We start from the raw sequence: 25,250 nt of genomic DNA on the forward strand, positions 1-25,250 counted from the left end.
ATGAGCCTGACTTTGCATTTATCAAGAGTGGATTTTACTTGCTGTCTCGTTGCCTTGCCTGCCCCTAGAGGTTATTTCGGTCTCTTGGGTGTAGCGCTCTGCCCGGCTAACCCAAATAATGTTGTGTCATCTGCAAATTTCACTCCCTCCCTGCTCACGCCTCTTTCCGGATCACTAATTTTAGACCACAAGGGCTCTAGCACAGAGCTTTGAGCCCCCGCTCTTCTGCTTCTGCCTTGATGAAATTTCCCCATTTGATCCAGCAAAGGCCCTTGGTGTGTACTCAGCTCAGTAGCCCTCTCGGGAGGCCTCACTGCACTGTTTCTACATGACTGTTCTTTCCTGGGCTAGCTGCATTCAAGCTAGCTGAGGGGGGAGCCCATGTAGAGCACTTCCTCTGTAGACAGACCCTCAGGCTCCCCGAAGGCATTTGACAAATCACGCCCAAGAGCCTATTGCGCAGTCATGGAATGGGAGACGCACTATTGTCACAGTTCAAGCCCTGGCTAGACGACAGAAAGCAAAGAGCAGGAGCCAAAGGTTCTGTTTTATCCTCCACTTCATAGACCCCTTCAAAGAATCCTGCGACTGGCAAGGCCCAGTTTCCCTTGACAGACTCCAGGCTGGTTGGATCCTCTCTAGTCCTGTTCCTCCAGGAATTTTTTTACTCTCTTTTTAATTTTCAAGTCAACCCATTTGCCTGCCTGACTGACAGGTCTAGCATATGCATAGTTCACCCTCTTTGGCAGGCCAATTTAATAATCTTTGCAGTAGTGGCCAACTTAGCCCAAATAACTCTGGGAACATTGCTTCCCCAAAGGGCAGTGGGTGACGGACCCCTGCTGAGAGCAGTCCCTCGCTGGTGTGTCAGGAGGAGAGGATCAGGGCTGTAGTTTTAGTTTCAGGCGGGACAAAACACACGAGGAAATGTTGATGTCACAAGATATTTGCAGGGCATTTATCTCAGGAAATGTTTACTCAGCACCCCCCTATTTGAGCCACCAACCTTACCTGCCCAGGTGACACAGCAGTTTCCAAGGCCATTGAATCTGCCTGTGACTTTTTGAGCACTTAGAACATTGCCTGCTAATTAGTGGCCATCATAGGCGTGTGCAGAACATTTCATTAGGGTGTGCACCCAGGGAATTTTTTTTTAAAGGTGAACATGTATCGAATACTCAATCATAAAGGACATGCTGCGAGCCAACACGGGCTTTACATACATTTCTACAACATCTATATTATGCTATTCAGTGCTTTTTGCATACTTTAAAACTAAAAGAGTGTATCATGCAATTAAATTAAAATGCAAAGCCTCTTTTTTTTAAACATTAGGGTGTAGCTGGGCACACCCACCACACCCCCTGCGCACACTTGTGGTGGCCACCTGAGTTGCTTCTGGCTGTAATGAGACAAGTCTTCAATGTGCATTGAGAAGCTACACAAAGTGGCGACAGAAAGCGGCTCTCTGATGTGACAGGCCCAGATCCTCTCCACTTCATGACACTGTCGCGGGAGAAAGCCTGCTCCTTTGTCCCTCCCTATAACACAGGGGACGTCACACACACACAGTTAACCTACTGTTTCAAATAGTCCTGTCCTGGCCGGTTCCCAACAGATAACAGCCTTGTTGCGCTGCCAGCAGGTCGTCCGGGAGCTCAAGGGCTGTAACTCAGTACTGAAGAGTCAAGGTTTGATGCTGAGGGTGGGAAGGGGATGGCATTAACCCCTCCCCCCGCCCCTCAGAGCCAATGCAGGGGGCTGGGAAAGAGGCAGCTGAAGGGAGCCGCGCTTACGGGCGGGTTCACGAAGCAAAGGGGACGCTATCTGAGGGAGAAGGAACAGAGAGAGTCTGAGTGAGATGTTTGAAGGGCAGGAGGTTCCGGGATCATTTGGGTGGGGGCCCGGAGGTGGGGTTGGTGCTTGGATCAGCTTAATCCCGGCTGTCCCTGCCTGCTTCAACCACTGCCCTTAGCCTCTTCCCATGTTCCCCTCTGCCCGGCTCCCCTGCCCCTCAGCCCGATCCCCATCCCCTGTCCCCCCTGCTGCCCCTCCCCCACCTTCTGACCCCAGTGTCTGCCCCTCCCCTCTGCCCATCTGCCCCTGTCTCTGCCCCTCAGCCTGATCCCCATCCCCTGTCCCCCCTGCTGCCCCTCCCCCACCTTCTGACCCCAGTGTCTGCCCCTCCCCTCTGCCCATCTGCCCCTGTCTCTGCCCCTCAGCCTGATCCCCATCCCCTGTCCCCCCTGCTGCCCCTCCCCCACCTTCTGACCCCAGTGTCTGCCCCTCCCCTCTGCCCATCTGCCCCTGTCTCTGCCCCTCAGCCTGATCCCCATCCCCTGTCCCCCCTGCTGCCCCTCCCCCACCTTCTGACCCCAGTGTCTGCCCCTCCCCTCTGCCCATCTGCCCCTGTCTCTGCCCCTCAGCCTGATCCCCATCCCCTGTCCCCCCTGCTGCCCCTCCCCCACCTTCTGACCCCAGTGTCTGCCCCTCCCCTCTGCCCATCTGCCCCTGTCTCTGCCCCTCAGCCTGATCCCCATCCCCTGTCCCCCCTGCTGCCCCTCCCCCACCTTCTGACCCCAGTGTCTGCCCCTCCCCTCTGCCCATCTGCCCCTGTCTCTGCCCCTCAGCCTGATCCCCATCCCCTGTCCCCCCTGCTGCCCCTCCCCCACCTTCTGACCCCAGTGTCTGCCCCTCCCCTTTGCCCGGCTCCCCTGCCCCTCAGACCATTCCTCATCCCCCTGTTGTCCCTCCCCTGCCTTCTGACACCAGTGTCTGCCCCTCCCCGCTGCCCATATGCTCCTGCCCCTGCCCCTCAGCCTGATCTCCATCTCCCATCCCTCACTGCTGACCCCAGTGCCTGCCCCTCCCTTTGGCCTGGCTGCCCTGCCCTTCATCGCCCAGTTGTCAGAGCTTGGCAGAGATGAGCCCAGACACTTCCCAGTAACATGGGGCTGGCCAGCCCAGCAGGGGGAGCAGCCAGGTGAGAGGACGAGGCAGGTGGCCTGGAACCCGCCCATCACACGGTCCCTTCAGTGATGAGACCCTGCGCAGTCCCTGTAGCCCTGATGACAGGGAGGGAGCCCTGTGGGGAGCAGGGGGAAGCTGAAGGAAAGAGGAGAACATAAGAACAGCTGCACTGAGTCAAACCAAAGTTTATCAGGCCCAGTATCGTGTCTGCCCACAGCAGCCAATGCCCGGTGCAAGGAGGGAATGAACTGAACAGGGAATCCTCACGTGATCTCTCCCCTGTCGCCCATTCCCAGCCTCTGACAAACCATTCCTACCCATCCTGGCTAATAGCCTTTGATGGACCTAACCTCCACGAATCTATCTAGCTCTTTCTTGAACCCTGTTATAGTCCTGGACTCCACAACATCCCCTGGCAAGGAGTTCCCTGGGTTGACTGCCTACTGCATGATGAAAAACTGTCATGTATTTAAAACCTGCTATCTATGAATTTCATTTGGTGAGGCCTAGTCCTTATGTTATGGGAAGAAGTAAATAACTTTTCCTTTTTATTTTCTCTACACTCGTCATGATTTTATAGACCTCTGGCATATTCCTCTCCGCCCCACCCTAGTCTCCTCTTTTCAAAACTGAAAAGTCCCAGTCTTTGTAACATCTCTTCATAAGGCACCTGTTCCAAACCCCTCATCATTTTATTGCCCTTTTCTGACCCTATTACAGTGCTAATGTATCTTTTTTTGAGACGCGGGGCCACATCTGTACACAGCATGCAGGATGTGGGCGTACCATGGGATTACGTAGAAGCAATAAAATATTCTCTGTCTTATTCTCTGTCCTTTTCTAATGATTCCTAACATCCTGTTTGGTTTTTTGCCTGCTGCTGCACACTGAGTAGAGGTGTTCAGAGAACTCTCCACAGTGACTCCAGGATCTCTTTCAAGTAGCTGTAGCTAAAGTAGTCCCCGCCATATTGTATATATAGTTGGGATTATGTGTTCCAATGTGCATTACACTGCATCTATCAACATTAAAACTGATTTGCCATTTTGATGCCTGATCATTTAGTTTGATGAGATCTTTGTGAAGCTCTTCAGTCTGCTTTGGTCTTAACTGTCTTGAGCAGTTTAGTATCATCTGCAAATGTTGCCACCTCCCTGTTTAACCCTTTCTCCAGATCATTTATAAATAAGTTGAATAGGATTGGTCCCAGGACAGAGCCTTGGGGGACCCCACTTGTAACCTCTCTCCACTCTGAAAACTGACCATTTCTTCCTACCCTTTGTTTCCTCTCTTTTAGCCAGTTCTCAGTCCATGAAAGGACCTTCCCTCTTATCCCATGGCAATTTCCTTAACCAGGACTCCCAGCTCTTGCTCACTGGCATACCCCAATCTCAGCTTGCCCCCCGCCACCCTCATACAGCTCCAGGCCTCCTGCATCGTTCTGGGTATTAGTCCGTCAGTATGTGCCCAGTAAAAGAAAGCATCCTGAAGCTCCAAATGCTCTGCTGTGGTTGGTGAGTCTGTCATGGCTCCTTCCCCACTCTGGCATGATAAATGCAGAAGTGGGGGCCAGCAAGTGTACCCCAAAGCCTTATCTACCAGGCTTTGGTATAAAACTTCCCCCCAAGATCTTAAAAACCTAGATCTTGGGAATAAAACTTCCGCTGCCACCACCCAAATGTGATAAAGAAATCAGGGGAAAGATCATTTGGGAAATCTTACCCCTAAAATAAAATCAAGGCACCCAATTAACCAATGCCAGGTTAATAAAAAGAAAAGAAAGAACTTTTATTATTACAACAATATTCCTGTTGCAACCATAATGACTAGATAGGGAGGTAACAAAATATACTCATGGAGAAACTCCATGGGCCTAGAACTTAGTTACAAAGAAAAGCCAAAACATCTTTTACACAGTGCCAGATCTCAGATCCCACACCCAATCCTTAAAACAATAAAACCTAACGAGACTACCTTAACTTTACCCTACTTACAGAAAATGAAGAATGGTGTCTTGGAGAGAGAGGGAGACATGCTTGTCCCTCTCTGTCCTTGCAGAGAACTCCCCCAGAGAGACAAAAGGGAGAAAAGAAAAAAACCCAAATTCCTTTGTCCCAGTTTTAAAAGTCCCACCTACATTCTTATTGATCACTCCACCTGGCTAGGTGTAGTTAACCCCTTAATCCCCAGGCTGCTGGCTAACCCTCATAATCATGACAGAGTCATTCTAAAATTATCTGGAGACACGGTCCTGGGTTACTCCTTAATATAAGTTTTTTCATCTAGAAAGCTATGATGCTTCAGAGAGAGAGCTGGTCATTCACATTTCATGGAGATACATTAGCTTCCATTAAAGGAATAAATAAACTTAATCATAATTCATTTCAAGGTGATTTTCTTTTCCCCCAATTTTAGTAAATGCAAATAGACCATAAGGAAGAATGTTTGGAGGAATTTTACAGATCTACATATTCAGGAAGGTTAGCTTAAAGTCAGACACTAGAACTCAACACACACAAACAAACACACACACACTACCTCCTCAATGCTGTTGGTTTGGCTTGAACGTGCCCCTTCTGGGCTGCTTTGCTGGAGAGACAATCTCCTGGTGGTGTCTCTGTATAAATAGATTGGACACACTCAGCACAGAGGTAAAGAGAGACACACTCAGCACTAATGCAATGCAGTTGAGTGCCTGCAGACTGAGCAAACTGTTCAGCAAATGAACTTTGCCAGAGAGCAACCCTGGGAAATGGGCTTTTTCAGAAACTGCCTTTAGCTTAAGCAAAATGCAGGACAATGTAGCACTTTAAAGACTAACAAGATGGTTTATTAGGTGATGAGCTTTCGTGGGCCAGACCCACTTCCTCAGATCAAATAGTGGAAGAAAATAGTCACAACCATATATATCAAAGGATACAATTTAAAAAAATGAACACACATGAAAAGGACAAATCACATTGCAGAACAGGAGGGGGATGCGGGGGGGGGGGGAGGAAGGAAGGTAAGTGTCTGTGAATTGATGATATTAGAGGTGGGCAGAGTGGGACGTTTGTGAGTTAATGGTATTAGAGGTGATAATTGGGGAAGCTATCTTGGTAATGGGTGAGATAGTTCAAGTGTTTGTTCATTCCTTTTTGGCGAGTGTCGAATTTTAACATGAATGACAGTTCAGAGGATTCCCTTTCAAGTGCAGATGTAAAAGGTCTTTGTAGCAGAATTCAGGTGGTTAAGTCATTGAGAGAGTGTCCTTTCTGGTTAAAATGGTGTAGCCAGACATAAAGCCCCATTTTAACATCCATCTTTGTCTGCTTAAAACCATGCAGGGCACATAAGAGCAGGAAAACAGCATATTCTTTGAAAACCTTGGAGCAGGAGGTTTAGATATGCTGGCTCAGTGACCATGACCAACTGTAAGCAGAGATAGGAGAGTGGTCAAACTAATTGTTGACCAAGAGTCTGTACATCGTTCCCTTGACTTAACCCATATTGATACGAGCACATACCCGTCCACGGGGGAAGGAATCTCCCGCCCAACAAGAACATCCGGCAGTCCTAATTTAGCTATCTTCCTCTCTTACAAGTGTAAATTAACTTGTAACCTGCTTGTAAGAACTGGCACCACAAAACGGACCAGTAAAATTTGGCCTCTTAAGATAAGAAAGAGAATACGGGCCCCCAGGGGTATAAAGATGAGTCCAGCGTAGTCGGCAGGATTGTGCTATTGGTTCAAATACAGCAGCATGAAGCCAGTCACGATTGACATGGATTTAAGCTGTATAGAGAAAGAGTTTGCCCGAGAAGGATGGGGCAACCCTAAGTGGAATAAAGAGATGTTAGAGAAAGATTGGGGACAGTCAAAGGAAATTTGTCAGGAGTTCTGTAACTGGCGAACTGCCTGCAAAATGAGGAAGGGAAAAGGGAAAAGCGCTTGCATCTGGCTATTAAAGGGTGCCTTATAAGCAGCTTGCACAGGCTACTGGAATTTAGAAACAGAGCTTATCAGAGTACAGAAAGAGAAGGACGAACTTCAAAAGCAATGCCAGAACTTAGATACTCGGGTGCGAACATTAACTAAGGATAATGAGCACTTACAGGGGAGACTCCTCCCAATGTTAGAAAAGGAAGGAATTGAACGCAGAGAGAAATTAGAAACTAAACCACGGAGCATTAATAGAGCCAAAGTGGAAACTGCTCTGTGGCTGGACCCAGATGATTGGGATGGGGACATTTGGAACTCTGACAATGATGATTTAGCTTCCCACTCACCTGACAAACGGGTGGAGGTACCCCCAGCCCAGATGAGACCAGTTATCACTTACCGAATATCAGGCAATGAGAAATCAGATATTGATGAGGATGGCCCCTCACAGAGAGGCAGGAGGACTAGAGGCAGAGCTACTAGAAGGACAGAAGAGAGAAAGAAATCCTCAACCCAAGTTACTACACGGTCCTATAGGCCCACAGAATTACGGGAAATACAGGAAGACTTTGCCAAAAAGCCCCAGGAAGGAATAATAGATTGGTTAGTTCGCATATGGGATACTGGAGCTGGTCTTACACCTTTATCCGCCCTGGAGTGTAGCAGGCTTAACCTGGGTGCTGGGGTATTTCTTAGCCTCCCAGAGGATGAGAGCCCAAAGACCCTTTGGACCCTAGCCTGTAAGTGGGCTGCAAGGATCCATCGTGCAGAACGAGGTGAACCTACTATTAGCCCATGGACAAACATAGATGAAGTTAAACGAGCCCTGCAAATAGCAGCTACCATCACCCTGTTAAACCAGGTTAACCCCTTTTCAGGAAGGGAGGAAGGAAGCCCATGGGAACAAGCAATTCAACTAGATGAGCTCAGGCCACTTATGAAGGGAGCACCCGGTGCCCATAAGGCTATCTCCCTGAAACTTCGGGACATTGCTCAGAATCGTCCTGAGGACAATTATGAGAGCCTATTAACAGCCATGGTACGGTATTTCCGGGAATTTGGGGGAAATGAATCACCGCCGGCTAAAGCCAAGGTGCAAAACCTGAGAAGAAATCCCCAAGGTAAATCAGAGGGCTCTAAGCCCAAGCGTGAAATAACCCCGGAAGAGAAGGAGCTCCGGAATAAACTCTGGAAGCAGTGTTTGGCTTTAGGCTACCCCAGAGATATAATTCACGGATTGCCAACTGAAAGATTAAAGCTCCTAACTACCTTTAGGAAAGCTAACAAGGAGAAGGAGGATGTAATTTCTAGCGCTCCGCCTAGCACGGACACCCTTTACACGCCACTGCGGCAGCAGTTACAAGAGCTGCCATCTCCCCCTGTTAGTTTTGATCAGGGAAACTAGATGGCGGGGGTCAGCCTCCCCTCCACATAAACGAGCTCAAAGGGGAGGAGGATCCTAACAACGGCCCCCGGATCCAAATAATTGTAAATGATAAACACACAGTATCTTTTCTAGTAGATACTGGAACTCAAATATCCATGATTAAGCAGGAAGACTTTCATTGCCCGCCACCTTTTAGCCGAAACCAAATAATAGTTACCGGAGTAAATGGCATTGTTACAACTTACCCCTCAGTTAAAGTAAAATTAGACATTCCCCTGAAACCGCACAGACAGCCTTGAAAGCATGAGATAGTCCTTGGAAATGCCAATATACTTGGCATGGACATCTTAAGAGAAAGGGAAGGAATGATTAATGGAGAAAGATGGGCCTTTGGAGCTGGCTTCAAGCCACGCGCGACTATCTTAGATGACAGAGACACTCCTCTCTAGGGGTACATCTACACTACAGCGCTAGTTCGAACTAACTTAGTTCGAATTAGTTAATTCGAACTAAGCTAGTTCGAACTAACGCGTCTAGAACTAAAAACTAGTTCGAACTAGCGTTTTGCTAGTTCGAACTAGCGTGTCCACACTGATTGGACGCAGGGGGGCATTTAAGGGCAGCTGAAACCGGTTCTGGCAGGGCATCAGGTCAGCAGTTGCTTTGTGTGGCTGCTGTCTGAGGCTATCTGAGGCTCGTGCTTAAAGGGACCCCCCTGGACATCCGGTTCTCAGCTTTTCCTGCTTGCTTGCCAACCTCGCCGAGGGACAGCAAAGCGTCGGTCTCTGTGCCCGTCTGTGTCGGTGCTTCCCTTCGGGGGGGACCGCCGCAGGTGGCAACATGGAGCCACGGCTCGCCCTGCACCTTCTGGTGCACGTTCTGGACTTGCTGCTGCAAGCCTGCCAGCAATGGCTCGAGGCTGCCTGGCACCACCTGAGGAACGTCAGCCCCCTGCCTCTCCGCCTGGCCGCCCTGGACACCAGCAGCGACTGGTGGGACCGCATCGTCCTGGAGCGCTGGGACGACCGACAGTGGACCCAGAACTTTAGGATGAGGAGGGACACCTTCCTGGAGCTCTGCAAGTGGCTCGCCCCTGCCCTGCAAAGAAGGGACACTCGCATGAGACCCGCCATCCCCCTCCAGAAGCGGGTGGCCATCGCCCTATGGAAGCTCTCCACGCCGGACAGCTACTGATCCGTCGGGAACCAGTTCGGCGTGGGGAGATCCACCGTCGGAGTGGTGCTCATGCAGGTATGGCACTCATCGGCCACCGAGCCGGGGAAGAGGGGGGCTGCGAGGAGGGGATGGGCCGCCCCAGGGACAAAGGGGGGGGCGGGAGGAGGCGAAAGCGCCCCGCACCGGAGGGGTCGGGCTGTCCCGGCCGTACTACACGCCGCCAGGGGGGTTGCTTCCGGGAGTGGGGCGCGGGGCACTGCCAGGGCACGCATGCTCCCAGCCACCCGGGCGCCCCACTGATTGGCGCTTTGCTGTGTCTCTCTCCGCAGGTGGTCAAGGCCATCAACCGGGTGCTGCTCCGCAGGGTGGTCCGCCTCGCCGACCCGGATGCCGTCATCCGGGGATTCGGCGCCCTCGGCTTCCCCAACTGCGGGGGGGCCATCGACAGGACGCACATCCCCATCCGTGCCCCGGAACACCAGGCGTCCCGGTACGTGAACCGCAAGGGGTACTTCTCCGTGATCCTGCAGGCCGTGTGTGACCACCGGGGACAGTTCACGGACATAAATGTGGGCTGGTCCGGCAAAGCACACGACGCACGGGTGTACCGGAACTCCTCCGTGTGCCAGCGTCTGCAGGACGGGACCTTCTTCCCCGACCGCCACATCAGGGTCGGGGACGTGGACATGCCCGTCTGCCTGGTGGGGGATGCCGCCTACCCACTGCAGCCGTGGCTCATGAAGCCCTACACGGGGCACCTCAATCCCTCCCGCCAGGCCTTCAATGCCAGGCTGACCAGGGCCCGCATCGTGGTGGAGGGGGCCTTCGGGCGACTGAAAGCCCGCTTTCGATGCCTCCTCACCCGTCTGGACCTGGCCGAGCACAACATCCCTCCCGTGGTGGCGGCATGTTGTGTGCTCCACAATTTGTGTGAGCGGAAGGGGGAGGCTTTCCTGCCAGCCTGGATGGCTGAGGCTGACCGCATGGCTGGACACTATGGTCAGCCCCGCACCGCCGCTGTCCGGGAAGCCCAGCGGGGGGCCATCCGGATCCGGGAAGCCCTGCGGGAGAGCTTCCAGGTGGAGGAGGAGGAGGACTGACCTCTCCCTGCATGCCCCACCGGGGCCTTCTTCCACCCTACCCCCCCCCCCTTCCCCTTTCCCCTCCCTACCTACTGTCAAATAAAGACACCTGTTTTTCAAACAAAAACATCTGTTTATTTCACAGAACTGGGGTGAGGGGAGGGAGGAATGAAGGTGGGAGAAGGGAGGGGGAAACCTGGGACGAGGGAGCTGGAAGGGGAGGGGAGGGAAGGGAGGAAGGGAAAGGAAAGCTCAGGGGTGGGAGTCCGGCTGCCTCTCCCGTCTCGCCACACTGCGGGTCCGGGGGCGTCGGTGGGGAATGGTTGTGGAGGGGGGGGGCAGAGGGGACAGGGGGTGTGGAGGAAGCAGGAGCGGAAGCAGGAGTAGCAGGGGGAGCAGGGGGAGCAAGAGGGGGAGCAAGAGGGGGAGCAGGGGGAGGAGGAAATGGGAAGCGGTCCAGCAGGCTCTGGAGGTGGCCTCGCAGGGCACGGCCCTGCTCCTCCAGGGCCTCCAGACTCCTCCGGCGCAGCCTGAGGTCCTCCTGGACCCAGTGGTCCTGGAGACGGAGCTGTCGGTCCAGGAACTGGAGATGCTGCCTCTGGTAGTCCTCCTGGTTCCTGGCTGTCCTGCTTGCCCGGGCGCGGGCGGCTGCTGCAGGCGGTGTGGTGCGCCCTGCAGGCCCAGGTGCTGCAGCTGTGGTGCAAGAAGACCAGCGGTCACTTTCCCCAGGGGTCCAGGTGTGTGAAACCCAGCTCCTCTCTGCAAGGCCAGGGCCCCTGCAGGATCCCCAGCTGCTGCTCCGTGGTGGGCAAGGCCCAGGCGCACGGTCCCGGGGCTCCCTCTCGCCCCAGCCCCCCGTACACATAAGGGGAACATGAGGGTACTCACAGGTGGACGCCTCCCCGGCCTCAGACGACGCAGGCGAGCGGCTCTGTGGCGTGCCTCGGGGGTCCCGGGTCCTGGGCAGGCTGGCGGCAGGCTCCTGGCTCTCAGAGCCCTCTTCCTCCTCCTCCATCTCCAGGAGCGGTCCCTCTGCCCCGGGGTCAATCACGTCCCGGGGGGTAGGGACAGCATGAGGCCCCAGGATGCGGTCCAGGGCATGGAAGTGGGGGCAGGCCTCCGGGTCGGCCCCTGGCAGGCAAGCCCGGGAGTAGGACTGCCGCAAGTCCTTAATTTTGCACCGGACCTGCTCCCGGCTGCGCTGGTGGCCCCTGGTGGCCAGGCTGGCAGCCATGCGTCCGTAGACGGCCGCGTTCCGGTGGCTAGTGCGGAGATCGTGGACATTGGAGGCTTCCCCCCAAACCTCGATGAGGTCCACGATCTCCGCACTTGACCAGGCGGGCGCCCGCCTCTTGTGGCCCCGGGCAGGCTCCCGGGAGCCGCCAGGCTGGTCCTGGGGAGCAGTGGAGGGCTGGGAGCCCTCAGATGGCTGGCTCATCCTGTGGCAGGTGCAGGCTGTGCAGGCACGGGTGCTTGCAGCCTTGCAACTGGCACAAAGTGAGTAGCCAGCCCGTGGCCCTTTAAGGGCTCCGGGGCCGGGAGGGGGGCAATAGAGTTTCCCTGGTGTTGGCCAGAGTGGCCACCAGGGAAACCTGGGAAGCCTTAGCCTCCCACTAGTTCGAACTAAAGGGCTACACAGCCCTTAGTTCGAACTAGCTAGTTCGAACTAGGCGTTAGTCCTCGTAAAATGAGGTTTACCTAGTTCGAACTAAGCGCTCCGTTAGTTCAAATTAAGTTCGAACTAACGGAGCGCTAGTGTAGCGCCTAGGAAAGTTAGTTCGAACTAACGTCCGTTAGTTCGAACTAACTTTCTAGTGTAGACATACCCTATGAGATTAATTTGCTGGCTCAAGCACCCGCTCTCCCGCCTTCCACTGTAACTAACATGAAACAGTACAGCATTCCAGCTGAAGCTATGGCTCTGGTCTCTGAACTAATTAAAGATTTAGAAAAACGGGGAATTTTAATTCGCACCTACTCCCCGTATAACTCGCCAGTATGGCCAGTAAAGAAACCAAACGGAAAATAGAGATTCACCATAGATTACCGGAGATTAAATAGTAACACAGGATCTTTAACAGCTGCAGTCCCTAACATGGTTGACATTGTAAATAGCATACAAACTTGGAATAAGCAATGGCTGGCTGTACTAGATGTAAAGGATATGTTTTTCATGGTTCCCCTGCAACCTGCAGATCAGGAAAAAATTTGCTTTTACCTGGAAAGGAGTCCAATATACCTTTACACGCATGCCACAAGGCTATAAACATTCACCTACAATTTGCCATGGGGCACTGGCAAAGGTCTTAGATGGCCTGACCTTGCCACCCAGTGTCCAAACTTTGCAGTATATAGATGATATTCTCATAGGGGGAGACACTTGTGAAGAAGTCCAAGAGGCTATGAATCAAGTAAAAGCAGCATTAAAAAGTCTTGGTTTAGATTTACCACCGGACAAATGCCAAGGCCCCTCTCATGAGATAAATTCCTAGGCACTGTCTGGATGGGAGGCCGCAGGATGGTGCCAAATGAGACAGTACAGGAACTTAGCCAGGCACCATCCCCTGAGGATAAGGCACAATTAAGACAATTGCTTGGAGTTTTAGGGTTTTGGAGAAAACATGTACCTGGCTTTGCGGTCATAGCCCGACCACTGTATAATTTGCTCAAAATGCATGCTAAATGGGAATGGGCCCCCATCCATGAGGAAGCCCTGAGACAGCTAATAAATGAGATACACACTTATCAGTCTATGGGTCCCATTCACCCTAATGCCCCATTTCACTTGTACCTTACTGTAGGAAACACAGGGATGTCTTATGCTCTGTGGCAAGAAGGAGAAGCTGTAACCCACCGCCCCATACAGTTTGGCTCAAAGTCATGGCAGGGGTCACAGTCAAATTACACGCCTTATGAAAAAGTGCTTCTGGCAGCCTACACAGCACTAAGGGAAACAGAGGAGCTAACCCAAGCTCAAGCCATAACACTTCACACTCCTCTCCCAATCATTAAGCCCATATTGGAGGGAAAGGAGTTGCCACCGGGAATAGCCCAGAAAATGACTGTTCAGAGATGGGCACTCTATTTATACCACAGGGTTTCATCTCCAGTGTTTCTTTCCACAGAGATTTCAACAACCTACACCCCACCATCAACCACAGCCTGGACCATTCTACACGAGAGATCCACTCCCTGGACACCACAGTACAAATCAACAATGGAAAATTAGACACCACTCTCTACAGAAAACCCACCGACTCATACAGTTACCTACATGCATCCAGCTCCCACCCAGAACACACCACGCGATCCATCGTCTATAGCCAAGCCCTTCGATACAACCGCATCTGCTCTAATCCCACTGACAGAGACCAGAAGCTTCAGGATCTCTACCAAGCATTTATAAACCTCACCTACCCACCCAGAGAAATAAAAAAGCAAATTGAAAGAGCCAGACGAATACCTAGAAACCATCTACTTCAAGACAGACCCAAGAAAACCAACAATAGAACACCACTTGTCATCACCTACAATCCCCAACTTAAACCTGTCCAACACATTATCAATAAACTACAGCCTATACTGGAACAGGATCCCATACTCCAAGAGGCTCTGGGAGACAGACCCATAGTCTCCTATAGACAACCACCTAACCTCAAGATGATTCTTACCAACCACCACAGGACATACCACACTAATACCAACCCTGGTACCTTCCCTTGCAACAAACCCCGTTGCCAGCTTTGTCCACATATTCATTCTGCTGATACCATTATTGGACCTAACCAAGTGAGTTATAAGATCAAGAACACATATTCCTGCGCATCCAGAAATATAATCTATGCTATCATGTGCCGAAAGTGTCCGTCTGCTCTGTACATTGGACAAACATCTCAGACACTTCGCCAAAGGATTAATGCCCACAAAACAGATATCAGACAAGATCACAAAGAAAAAACAGTTTCTTGCCATTTTAACCAGAAAGGACACAGTCTCAATGACTTAACCACCTGCATTCTGCTACAAAGACCTTTTACATCTGCACTTGAAAGAGAATCCTCTGAACTGTCATTCATGTTAAAATTCGACACTCTCCAAAAAGGAATGAACAAACACTTGAACTATCTCACCCATTACCAAGATAGCTTCCCCAATTATCACCTCTAATACCATTAGCTCACAAACGTCCCACTCTCCCCACCTCTAATATCATCAATTCACAGACACTTACCTTCCTTCCTTCCCCCCCCCCCCCGCATTCCCTCCTGTTCTGCAATGTGATTTGTCCTTTTCATATGTGTTCATTTTTTAATTGTATCGTTTGGTATATATGGTTGTGACTATTTTCTTCCACTATTTGATCTGAGGAAGTGGGTCTGGCCCACGAAAGCTCATCATCTAATAAACCATCTTGTTAGTCTTTAAAGTGCTACATTGTCCTGCATTTTGCTTCAGCTACCCCAGACTAACACGGCTACATTTCTATGCCTTTAGCTTGATTGGCTGCTTGCACCAGAAACAATTCACCTTTCAGCCAATAACTCAAATGCTCATGCGAGGAATCATTAACATAGTGGTGGAAAAAGTACTCCCAATAAGTTACTTGAGTAAAAGTACTGCTACTTTGAAAAAATGGAACTAACTGAAAGTCAAAGTATGCTTCTAGAAAATTACTTGAGTAAAAGAACCAAAGTATCGCATCATAATTGTACTTACGTATCCAGAAGTAAAAAGCAGCTGTCCTGTGGTTGACTGCCTGAGTTATTGTGGGGTGTGGGGAAAATCAAATAACTCCAATTGTGTCTAAGGGGGGACTGTGCAGAAATCATAACTTTCTAAAAGAAAACTGCTGTAAGGGTTAAGTTTTCCAGACCTCTCTCCCTGTATCAGAGTGAAATCAAATTAGCTCTAATCAAGACCCTTACAATGCCTCCTATCTCAACTTCATGGAGACTCCTAGTCTGTCACAAATTATCATGTATACTCTTATCTTTGTCAGTTTGCCTTGTAAGACCACTCACTCCACATTCTCATGTGCCTTTGTTTTGTAAAACTTACTTCTAGCCCTCCTGGGGTGAACAGAAGTCTCAGAGTACTTCTGCTGAGACTTTGATATGTTAAAGAAGAACAATCCACAACTGAACTGTCTAAGCATTCTGTATAAAGGATCCAAAAACCTGTAACTCAGGGCTGCTTTCACTCTTGGTGTGACAGCCTGCATGCATGCATCATAAAGTTTTTCCCTCTAGATTTCTCTCCTGCCTCACTGATTTGACCTCCGGCCTCGGACCCTTCTGGGGGCTCTGTACCCCAGGGGAGCGAGATTTCCCCCACAGGGGCACCATTATTTCTCTCTCTTTCTCTCTCTCTCTCTATATATATACACATACTAATGTGTGTGTGTGTGTGTGTGTGTGTGTGTGTGCGCGTGTTTGTGTATGTCTATACTATATGCCCACACATCTATTTATATTTCAAACCTGGAATTTAAATGTAGTCACAACCTTAATTTATAAAGCTGAAGAGCGACCACATTAAATACGGGAATCAAATTACAGAAATGTATTTATTTTGCCTTCATTCACAAGTGTCAATTCTGAGCCTTTGCAGTTTTGACTCCAGCTGGTATAGCGTAGGAAGCAGCCACCCCATTTGTGCACAGGTCTGTGCTTGAGGAATATTTAGTGGGTCCATGAGAAAAGAAGCTTTTTTTAAAAAAAACTCCACCTGCGTCTGAACTGCCTCCATGTTCTTTTGAAATTAAATCAGAAGAATGTGGCAGGTTTTTTGACCGTGGTAAACCTCATTTGACGAGAAATAACACCTTTTTCAAAAGAGATCTTTCAAAAAAAGGTGTGTGTGGACGTGGGGGAGCCTTTTATTTCCAAATAAATAGGCTTCCAGGAAAAAGCCCTGGTGGATGCTCCATCTGCATGCCTTGCACCTCTATTGTTCCTGCCGGCAGCCATGTCCTAAAGGCACAGGCAGCCGCGAGAAGCATTGTGGCAGGAAGCCAGTTCCCAGCAGGACCCTGACTGCACGGCTCTCCCTAGTACTCCAACACAGAACCATGTCACAGGCACCAGCCACCAGAAACTCCCTGACCCTTGTAGGGGCACATCCCAGGACCAAGCAAGGGGCACCAAACGCCGGGCACTGTCATGGTCCTGCCCAGAGATACAGACCCTCTTGGAGGGGGAGTCTCTGCAGGCCCTGCAGTCCAGGTGGAAGAATGAGGATTTTTATGGGTGAGTGGCCGATGGCTTTGCAAAGAAAGGTCACCACCCCACACTCTACATCAGGGGTGTCCAAACTTTTTTCAAAGAGGGCCAGATTTGATGAAGTGAACATGCGTGAGGGCCGACCATTTTGCCTGACATTCTTTGAACCATTAAAATTAAATGCAAATTAACTATTTTATGCAAAGTTTATTGCAAACGGCATACTTTTCATTTCGTCACATGGATGACAAATCTAAACAGGTGTTAAATCACTCTGCCTTTCATATCTGAAGGCCAGATGAAAAAAAAAATCCAGGAAGCTGAAATATATGTCAGGAACATTGTAAAGTACATTACATATTATTGGTAATAAAGGTTGTCTGTCAACTTTTAAGTTCAAAAAATATGAACAGGAACATAACACCAAGTATACATGTTGTGTCCAAATATATTTATAACTGATTTAGACCAACTGACATTAACTGAGATTTTACAATGTTTTCATCTCAATACATATGGATTCGTTGGGGGCCATAAAAGATAGATATTGCCAAATTACCTGGGGGGCCGTATTAAACCGGAACACGGGCCGCAATTGGCCCACGGGCCGGACTTTGGACATGCCTGCTCTACATCAAGTCAGAGTTAAGGTCAAGGAACTGCAGCATGGGCCTGTGAGTGCAGCTCCCGCTGCGGGGAAGCACCGCAGTACTGTGCCTACTCTGAGGAGCTGGACCGAATCCTGGAGGGTGGGGAACCTCTGGCTCCAGGGACAGTTGTGGAGTCTGGGATGGAGACCCTGAGGACCAGCAGCTCCCGGATGAGAAGGAGGATGCCAGGAGCATAGTGACCCTCACCTGGAGCCAGTCTCCCAGATGCAGGCAGCCTCCCAGATGTCTTTGGACACCAGGGAGGGAACATCAGGTGAGTGCTGTGAGGTAGCTCTTCTTGCTTCCTCTAGCTAGAAGCCTGCAGCACCCTCCTCCCATTTGCAACTTGCTGGCAGCCTGCCTGCCAGATGACCTGGGCAAAGAGAGGTGGGACAAGGGAGTGATGAGGACTCTCCTGTGACAGTGGGAGGAGACAGGGAGAGAGCCTGAGGCAATGAAAGTGACGAAAATGGGGAGGGTGAAGGGTGAGGATGACACCACTAGTAAAGGAGTGGATTGAGGAGGAGGAGGAGCAGGAAGAGAAGTAAAAAGACAATTAAACTTTACAGGCAGGGTGAATTTAGGCCTTCTGTACACTAGACAGATCCATCACCTGACTGAAATGCTTCTCGCATCTGTAACTCCGCTATTCATGGCAACTAACTTAATAAAGCAGAGCTCATGTTCACAGCTCCTCCCCAGCATGCTCTTCTGAAAGTGGAGGGTCAGGAAAGGCAAACCTTTGAAAAATCAGGAAACACAAAGTTAAGATAATGTCTCCTATATTCTACCACCTACACATACCCTTAAATATGTCCCCTCACCCCCGGCGTTGGCAGTAGGCACTGGGACCAAAACAAACCAGTCCTGTCCCATCCCTAACACAATCTGCCATTGTGTCTTGTGTTTATTTAGAGCTGGTCAAAAAGTGTTTTCTCCACATGGAAAATGTTTAATTTGAATTAAAATTTAGCCACTGGCCATAGCCCTGGACACTTCCATTTGGAAATGCAGCTGCAGCGCCTTGTGAGCATTGTGGTTTGGACACTTCATGCTCCCAGTCCCCTCGGTAGTCCAGGCTCCTGGACTGGAGCACATCTTCCATGGTGAATTGTGACCTTCCCTTTTGGTGGTGGGAGGCTGCCAATCTTGGCGTCCCAGGCCATCGTGTACATTGGAAGAAGCAGTCCATCTGGATGCCATGGCCAATGGGGAGAATGCGGATGAGTGGCTATTTCTCCCGGGAGTCAACACGGCAGCATTTCTGAACTGGAACATTTCCGTTTTCAAACACTCGGAGGGTTCACTTTTCAGGACACTTTTGTTCAGTCAAATATCCAATAACACCTGAATAACAATTGTGAGAGCACATTTTTGACCAGCCTGCATGCATCACAGTGTCTTGCCATCACTCCTCTTTGGGCACTCACCATGACCCTCTCCAGCGGTAGTTGTATTGACTCAGGAGTTAGCGGCAGTGAGCTGCTGGAGCTGAGCCATTCCTCCTGGAGTGAGTCTCCGTTTGGCGACAAATTCCTCTTTGTGCCCCTACACTAGGCCATCAGTTGAGGACTGTCGTGTAGTGGGTTGATGTAGCTATAGATCTTGTTGTCATAGCAACTGACAGTTAGGTCATTGGGGTCAGCCCAGCTGGTTTGGGCTGGTTCTAGTTAGTTCTGTGATATGGAATAAATGGAAGCTTGCAGCCACCATAGCTCTGTGTGCTTCCAGTGATTTCTTTCTCAACTCGCGAACACTTATGCTCCAGTAAATCTGTTAGTCTATAAGATGCCACAGGACTCCTCGTCGCTTTTGCTAAACTCTGTAATGCCAAATAATATAACAAAGTGGCAACGAGGATGGGACACCTGTGCTGCCTCCAGCAACAGAAGAAGCAGAAGTCAGTGTAAGAAAACAAACCTTTGTGCTGTTCTGAAAGGGAGGCGTGAGAACCGACTGCTACACTGACAGAGCACCTGCAAGTAGTCCAGAGTCTGGGAGGAGAAAGAAAGAAAGAAGCTGCCAAGGCCACACTTCCAGGGCCACTGGGACCTTTTGAGGAGACGATAGAGCAGGGGTGGGCAAAAGCCTCTCAGAGGGCTGGTTCGGCTTGCCTTGGGCTTAGATCCAGCCCGCGAGACAAGTCCAGGCCCCACCCCCACCTCTGGTTAGAGGTAGCGGTGCGTCAGGGGCCAGCCCCAGCCTGCATGGCTGTGGAAGCGGCGATTCTGACGCCAGCCCCGGGCAATGGTCGCATGCCTTCAGGGTCAGCCCTGGGCTGTGTGGCCATGGCAGCAGTGTCTCCAGCCCCCAGGACCACGTGGCCGGGGCAGCTGAGATAGCATTGCTGCACCTTTGCTGCAAGGGGGCACGAAGTCAGGTAAGGATCCCTCTCATGCCCAGATCTCCCCCACCCTAATCCCCTTGCTTCCCTCCCCCTCAAAACCCGGCATCCCTAGCTTGCTCCGACACCCTCCCTTGTTCCTTCTCCCTCCACCTGGCCAGACACCCTACTCTCAGCCTGCTTCTGCACCCCGGCTCCCTCCAAGATCCTGCACCCCATCCCTATTCTACTTCCTGGCAGCCCTGTCTCACATACTGAATCCCTCATTGTTGCCCCTCCCCCACAGCCTAAGGAGGTCCATAAAATCCACTAACTCCAGTGGCCCAGAAAAGAAAATTTGGTCTGTGAGAAGCCCTGAACCTCAGTTTCCCCCTTCCCTTCCCCACACCCCGTGATGCTGGGGCACCAGATGAGTGAGGTGTCTCAGGGTACGTTACACTACAAGAGTTTTGTGGAAAAGGACATGGAAATGAAGTGCTCATTTGCATATATTGTGATCTCTTTTGCATATCTTCTTCCGATCCATTTTGCGGAAGCTGTCTTGCCTCTAAAAACCCCTGGTTAGATGGCGCCATTTGTCAGCAAAACCCCTGTGATCCCCTGCCCCCCCCCCACCAATGCTTTTTTAAATAGACTTATGGACACGAATTTACATAACTTAAAGGTACTTTGAGCAAATTATTTCATGTAACCATCAATCTTCATGTTACGAGCCTCTGGTTCTGTTTATCTTACTCTGTTGTATGTATCATGTGTGTGTAAAATTAGACACATGGAGTGGGGAATACTTGGTGAGTTTCAAATGTGTGAATAGAGGACTGGAGGCCCAAGTGTCGACCCTACGCTTGATCAGAGAGGATGAAGACTTCCTCGATAGAAGGCCGCATTTAATCCTTCAAGCACGGCAGGCAGAAGAGCCAGAGAGGGCAGTATGTGACCAAGAAGAGAACTGGCAGCATGTAACTTCTAGAAGGGGAAAAAGGCCAGCACGGGAATCCCCCGATGCTATAGAGGTAAGCAATCGCTTTCAAGCTCGCTCCATAGACTCTGCAGTGCTGAAAGCTCTGGAAGGGACCTCACAAGGAAGAAACAGAAGGGAACACCATCTACTGGAAGGCATGGGATGCGTAGTCCTACGGATGGGGGTTCTACGGCCACCACGCCCAAAAGGAAACGACGGGTGGTGGTGGTCAGGGACTCCCTTCTAAGAGGGACTGAGCCATCCCTCTGCCGTCCGGACCTGGAATCTCGAGAGGTGTGCTGCTTACTGGGAGCTTGCATTCAGGATGTCACTGAGAGGCTTACCAAGCTGATCAAACCTTCAGATTGCTACCCCTTCCTGCTTCTCCATGTGGGAACTAATGATACGGCCAAGAATGATCTTGAGCGTGTTACTGCGGACTATGTAGTGCTAGGAAGAAGGATCCAAGAATTTGGAGCTCAAGTGGTGTTCTCATCCATCCTTCCTGTTGAAGGGAAAGGACTGGGCAAGGATCGTTGAATTGAGGACGTAAATGCGTGGTTGCGCAGATGGTGTTGCAGAGAGGGCTTTGGTTTTTTCGACCATGGGACTCTGTTTCAGGCGCAAGGATTGTTAGGAAGAGATGGGATCCATCTAACGAAGAGAGGAAGGAGCATCTTTGCGGGCAGGCTTGCAAACCTAGTGAGGAGGGCTTTAAACTAGGTTCGTTGGGGGACAATACCAGGAAGAAATGCAGAGAGGAAGGGGCAAGAAAGGAGGACCCATGTTTCGAATGGAGAAAATAGGGCGATCAACTGGTAACCTGAAGTGTTTGTACACTAATGCGAGAAGCCTGGGCAACAAACAGGAAGAACTGGAGGCCCTGGTCCAGACCAAGAAATATGATTTAATTGGGATAACAGAGACTTGGTGGGATGACTGGAGCGCTGTCATGGAAGGGTATAGACTGTTCAGGAACAGCAGGCAGCAGAGAAAAGGAGGAGGAGTTGCACTATATGTAAGAGAGCACTACGATTGCTCTGAACTCCAGTATAAAGAGGGAGAAAAACCTGTTGAGAGTCTATGGGTTAAGTTTAAAGGAGCAAACAACAGCATTGATGTAGTGGTTGGTGTCTGCTACAGGCCACCGAATCAGGTGGATGAGGTAGATGAGGCTTTCTTCGGACAGCTGAGCGAAGCTTCCAGATCACAGGCCCTGGCTCTCGTGGGGGACTTTAATCACCCTGACATCTGCTGGGAAACCTATACGGCAGTACACAGGCAATCCAGGAAGTATTTGGAGAATGTTGGGGATAACTTCTTGACACAAGTGCTGAAGGATCTGACCAGGGGCCGTGCGTAGCTTGACCTTCTGCTCACAAACAGGGAGGAACTAATAGCGGAAGTGGAGGTGGGTGACAATCTGGGAAGCAGTGATCATGAGATGGTAGATTTCAGAATCCTGACGAAAGGAAGAAAAGAGAGTAGCAAAATACACACCTTGGACTTCAAAAAAGCAGATTTTGACTCCCTCAGGGTATGTCTACACTACCCCGCTAGTTCAAAATCCGCAATTGCAAATGAAGCCCGGAATTTGAATATCCCGGGCTTCATTTGCATAAAGCTGGCCAGTGCCATTTTTAAATGCCGGCTAGTTCGAACCCCGTGCCGCGTGGCTACACGCGGCACGGAGTAGCTAGTTCGGATTAGGCTTCCTAATCCGAACTAGCTGTACTCCTCATTCCACGAGACCGGACTGGCTTACAGGGGAAATCCTTGGTGAACTTAAGCACAAAAAGGGAGCTTACAAAGAGTGGAAACTTGGACAAATGACCAGGGAGGAGTTTAAAGGTATAGCTCGAGAATGCCGGGGGGTTATCAGGAAGGCGAAAGCGCAAATGGAATTGCGACTGGCTAAGGATGTGAAGGATAACAAGAAAGGTTTCTACAGGCATGTTAACAAGAAGAAGGTGATCAGAGAGGGTGTGCAGCCACTACTGGATGAAAGAGGTAACCTAGTGACAGATGATGTGGGGAAAGCTGAAGTACTCAATGCTTTCTTTGCCTCTGTATTCACGGACAAGGTCGGCTCCTGGACTTCTGCACCAAGTGATGCAAGATGGGATGAAGATGGACAGCCCGTGGTGGGTAAAGAACAGGTTAGGAACTATTTAGAAAAACTAAACGTACATAAATCCATGGGTCCGGACTTAGTGCATCCGAGGGTACTGAGGGAGTTGGCAAATGTCATTGTGGAGCCTTTGGCTATTATCTTTGAAAAGTCGTGGAGATCGGGAGAAATCCCGGATGACTGGAAAAAGGCAAATGTAGTGCCCATCTTCAAAAAAGGGAAGAAGGATGATCCAGGGAACTATAGACCGGTCAGTCTTACCTCGGTTCCTGGAAAAATCATGGAAGGGATCCTTAAGGAATCCATATTGATGCTCTTGGATGAGAGGAAAGTGATTAGGAATAGTCAGCATGGTTTCACAAAGGGCAAGTCGTGCCTGACCAATCTGATTAGCTTCTATGATGAGGTAACATGCTCGGTGGACATGGAGAAGTCAGTGGATGTTATATACCTTGACTTTAGCAAGGCTTTTGATACGGTCTCCCACAATATTCTTGCCAGCAAGTTAAGGGATTGTGGATTGGCTAAATGGACGGTAAGATGGATAGAAAGATGGCTAGAAGGCCGGGCCCAGCAGGTAGTGATCAATGGCTCGATGTCAGGATGGCGGTCGGTTTCTAGCGGAGTGCCCCAAGGTTCGGTTCTAGGACCGGTTTTGTTCAATATCTTTATTAATGATCTGGATGAGGGGATGGATTGCACCCTCAGCATGTTTGCGGATGACACTAAGCTGGGGGGAGAGGTAGATACGCTTAAGGGCAGAGAGAGGGTACAGAATGATTTAGACAAATTGGAGGATTGGACCCCAAGAAATCTGATGAGGTTCAACAAGGACAAGTGTAGAGTCCTGCACTTGGGACGGAAGAATCCCAGGCATAGTTACAAGCTGGAGACCAACCGGTTAAGTAGTAGTTCTGCAGAAAAGGACCTGGGGGTTACAGTGGATGAGAAGCTAGATATGAGTCAACAGTGTGCCCTTGTAGCCAAGAAGGCTAATGGCATATTAGGTTGCATTAAGAGGAGCATTGCCAGCAGATCCAGTGATGTCATTATTCCCCTTTATTCGGCTTTGGTGAGGCCGTATCTGGAGTACTGTGTCCAGTTCTGGGCCCCCCACTACAAAAAGGATGTGGACGCATTGGAGAGGGTCCAGCGGAGGGCAACCAAAATGATTAGGGGGCTGGAGCATATGACTTATGAGGAGAGGCTGAGGGACTTGGGTGTGTTTAGTCTGCAGAAGAGAAGACTGAGGGGGGATTTGATAGCAGCCTTCAACTTCCTGAAGGGAGGTTCCAAAGAGGCTGGAAAGAGGCTGTTCTCAGTAGTGACAGATGGCAGAACAAGGAGCAATGGTCTCAAGTTGTGGTGGGAGAGGTCCAGGTTGGATATTAGGAAAAACTATTTCACTAGGGGTATGTCTACACTACCCTCCTAATTCGAAATAGGAGGGTAATGTAGGCATACCACAATTGCAAATGAAGCCCGGGATTTGAATTTCCCGGGCTTCATTTGCATAAGCGGGGCTCCGCCATTTTTAAATCCCCGCTCGTTCGAACCCTGTGCCGCGCGGCTACACGCGGCACGAACTCGGTAGTTTGAACTAGGCTTCCTAGTTCGAACTACCGTTACTCCTCATTCCACGAGGATTCCTCTGAGAGTAGTAATGCCATCAAATTTGGAGCCTGATGGGGGGGAAGGTCAACAAATATCCCTTCCTCTCTACAGAGAAGGTTTGTACCCAATTTACACAAGTCACTTCCCGTAAGGTTTACAGGAGAACAGGGAGATAACAGGAAGGAATGTTCAGTTGACAAGGGTCCAATAGTTACAGATGCGGTTTCTGAAACTAGATGGGGAATACACTGACCCCCTATTCCCACAGCATGAACCACAGAAGAAGATTTTTGAAGGGTGGTTTCAGATTGTCTTAAAGTAGAAAAGGTAGCTCCAGTGTCAACTAACAATTTCTGGGGTTGTCCATCCACAGTTATTGAGACAAAAGGTTCAGGAACTTGTGGGGACATGTACAAAGTTAATGTGAGGACCTCACGCCATAGTCAATAATTACTGGCATGAATTTGATCATTGCTGAAGTGGCTAACACATGGGTCAGCCTGTGGAAGCAGGTCTTGGCTGCTTGGAGGATCAGGCCAGGGATTAGCAGCAGGATTGAGCTGGTTCTGGTTATGTAAGAGACCCCGATTTTGTTGTGCCATGTTCTGCTGGTGCTTGTGGCATTCATTTCTCCAGTGGCCATTTTTCCCACAGGAATGACATTGCCCAGTTCTTAGGGGGCCCCGGGGCTGAGATTGCTGTTGTGAAGAATTAAGCCTGCCAGAAAATGGAATAAAGCTTCGGCCTCTAGGTGGCGGTGGTGCACTAGTTGGGCGCCGTTCAGGGTTCTGT

General features: G+C 50.2%; 1 protein-coding gene across 1 annotated transcript; it reads left to right on the plus strand.

Annotated features, from left to right (window-relative positions):
* Positions 1-6,677: 6,677 nt before the first annotated feature.
* On the plus strand, positions 6,678-8,669 carry LOC149525480 (uncharacterized). The gene has a single exon (XM_089775961.1). The coding sequence runs from the start codon at positions 7,083-7,085 to the stop codon at positions 8,295-8,297; it is 1,215 nt and encodes a 404-aa protein (XP_089632087.1). The 5' UTR covers positions 6,678-7,082; the 3' UTR covers positions 8,298-8,669.
* The last annotated feature ends 16,581 nt before the right edge of the window (positions 8,670-25,250 follow it).

Source organism: Pelodiscus sinensis, chromosome 2 (genome assembly GCF_052426305.1).
Source record: "Pelodiscus sinensis isolate ZL-2025 chromosome 2, ASM5242630v1, whole genome shotgun sequence".
Classification (NCBI taxonomy): Eukaryota; Metazoa; Chordata; order Testudines; family Trionychidae; genus Pelodiscus; species Pelodiscus sinensis.

Coding starts and splice junctions, on each gene's coding strand:
- LOC149525480 (XM_089775961.1), top strand. CDS start 7,083: ATGTTAGAAAAGGAAGGAATTGAACGCAGAGAGAAATTAGAAACTAAA.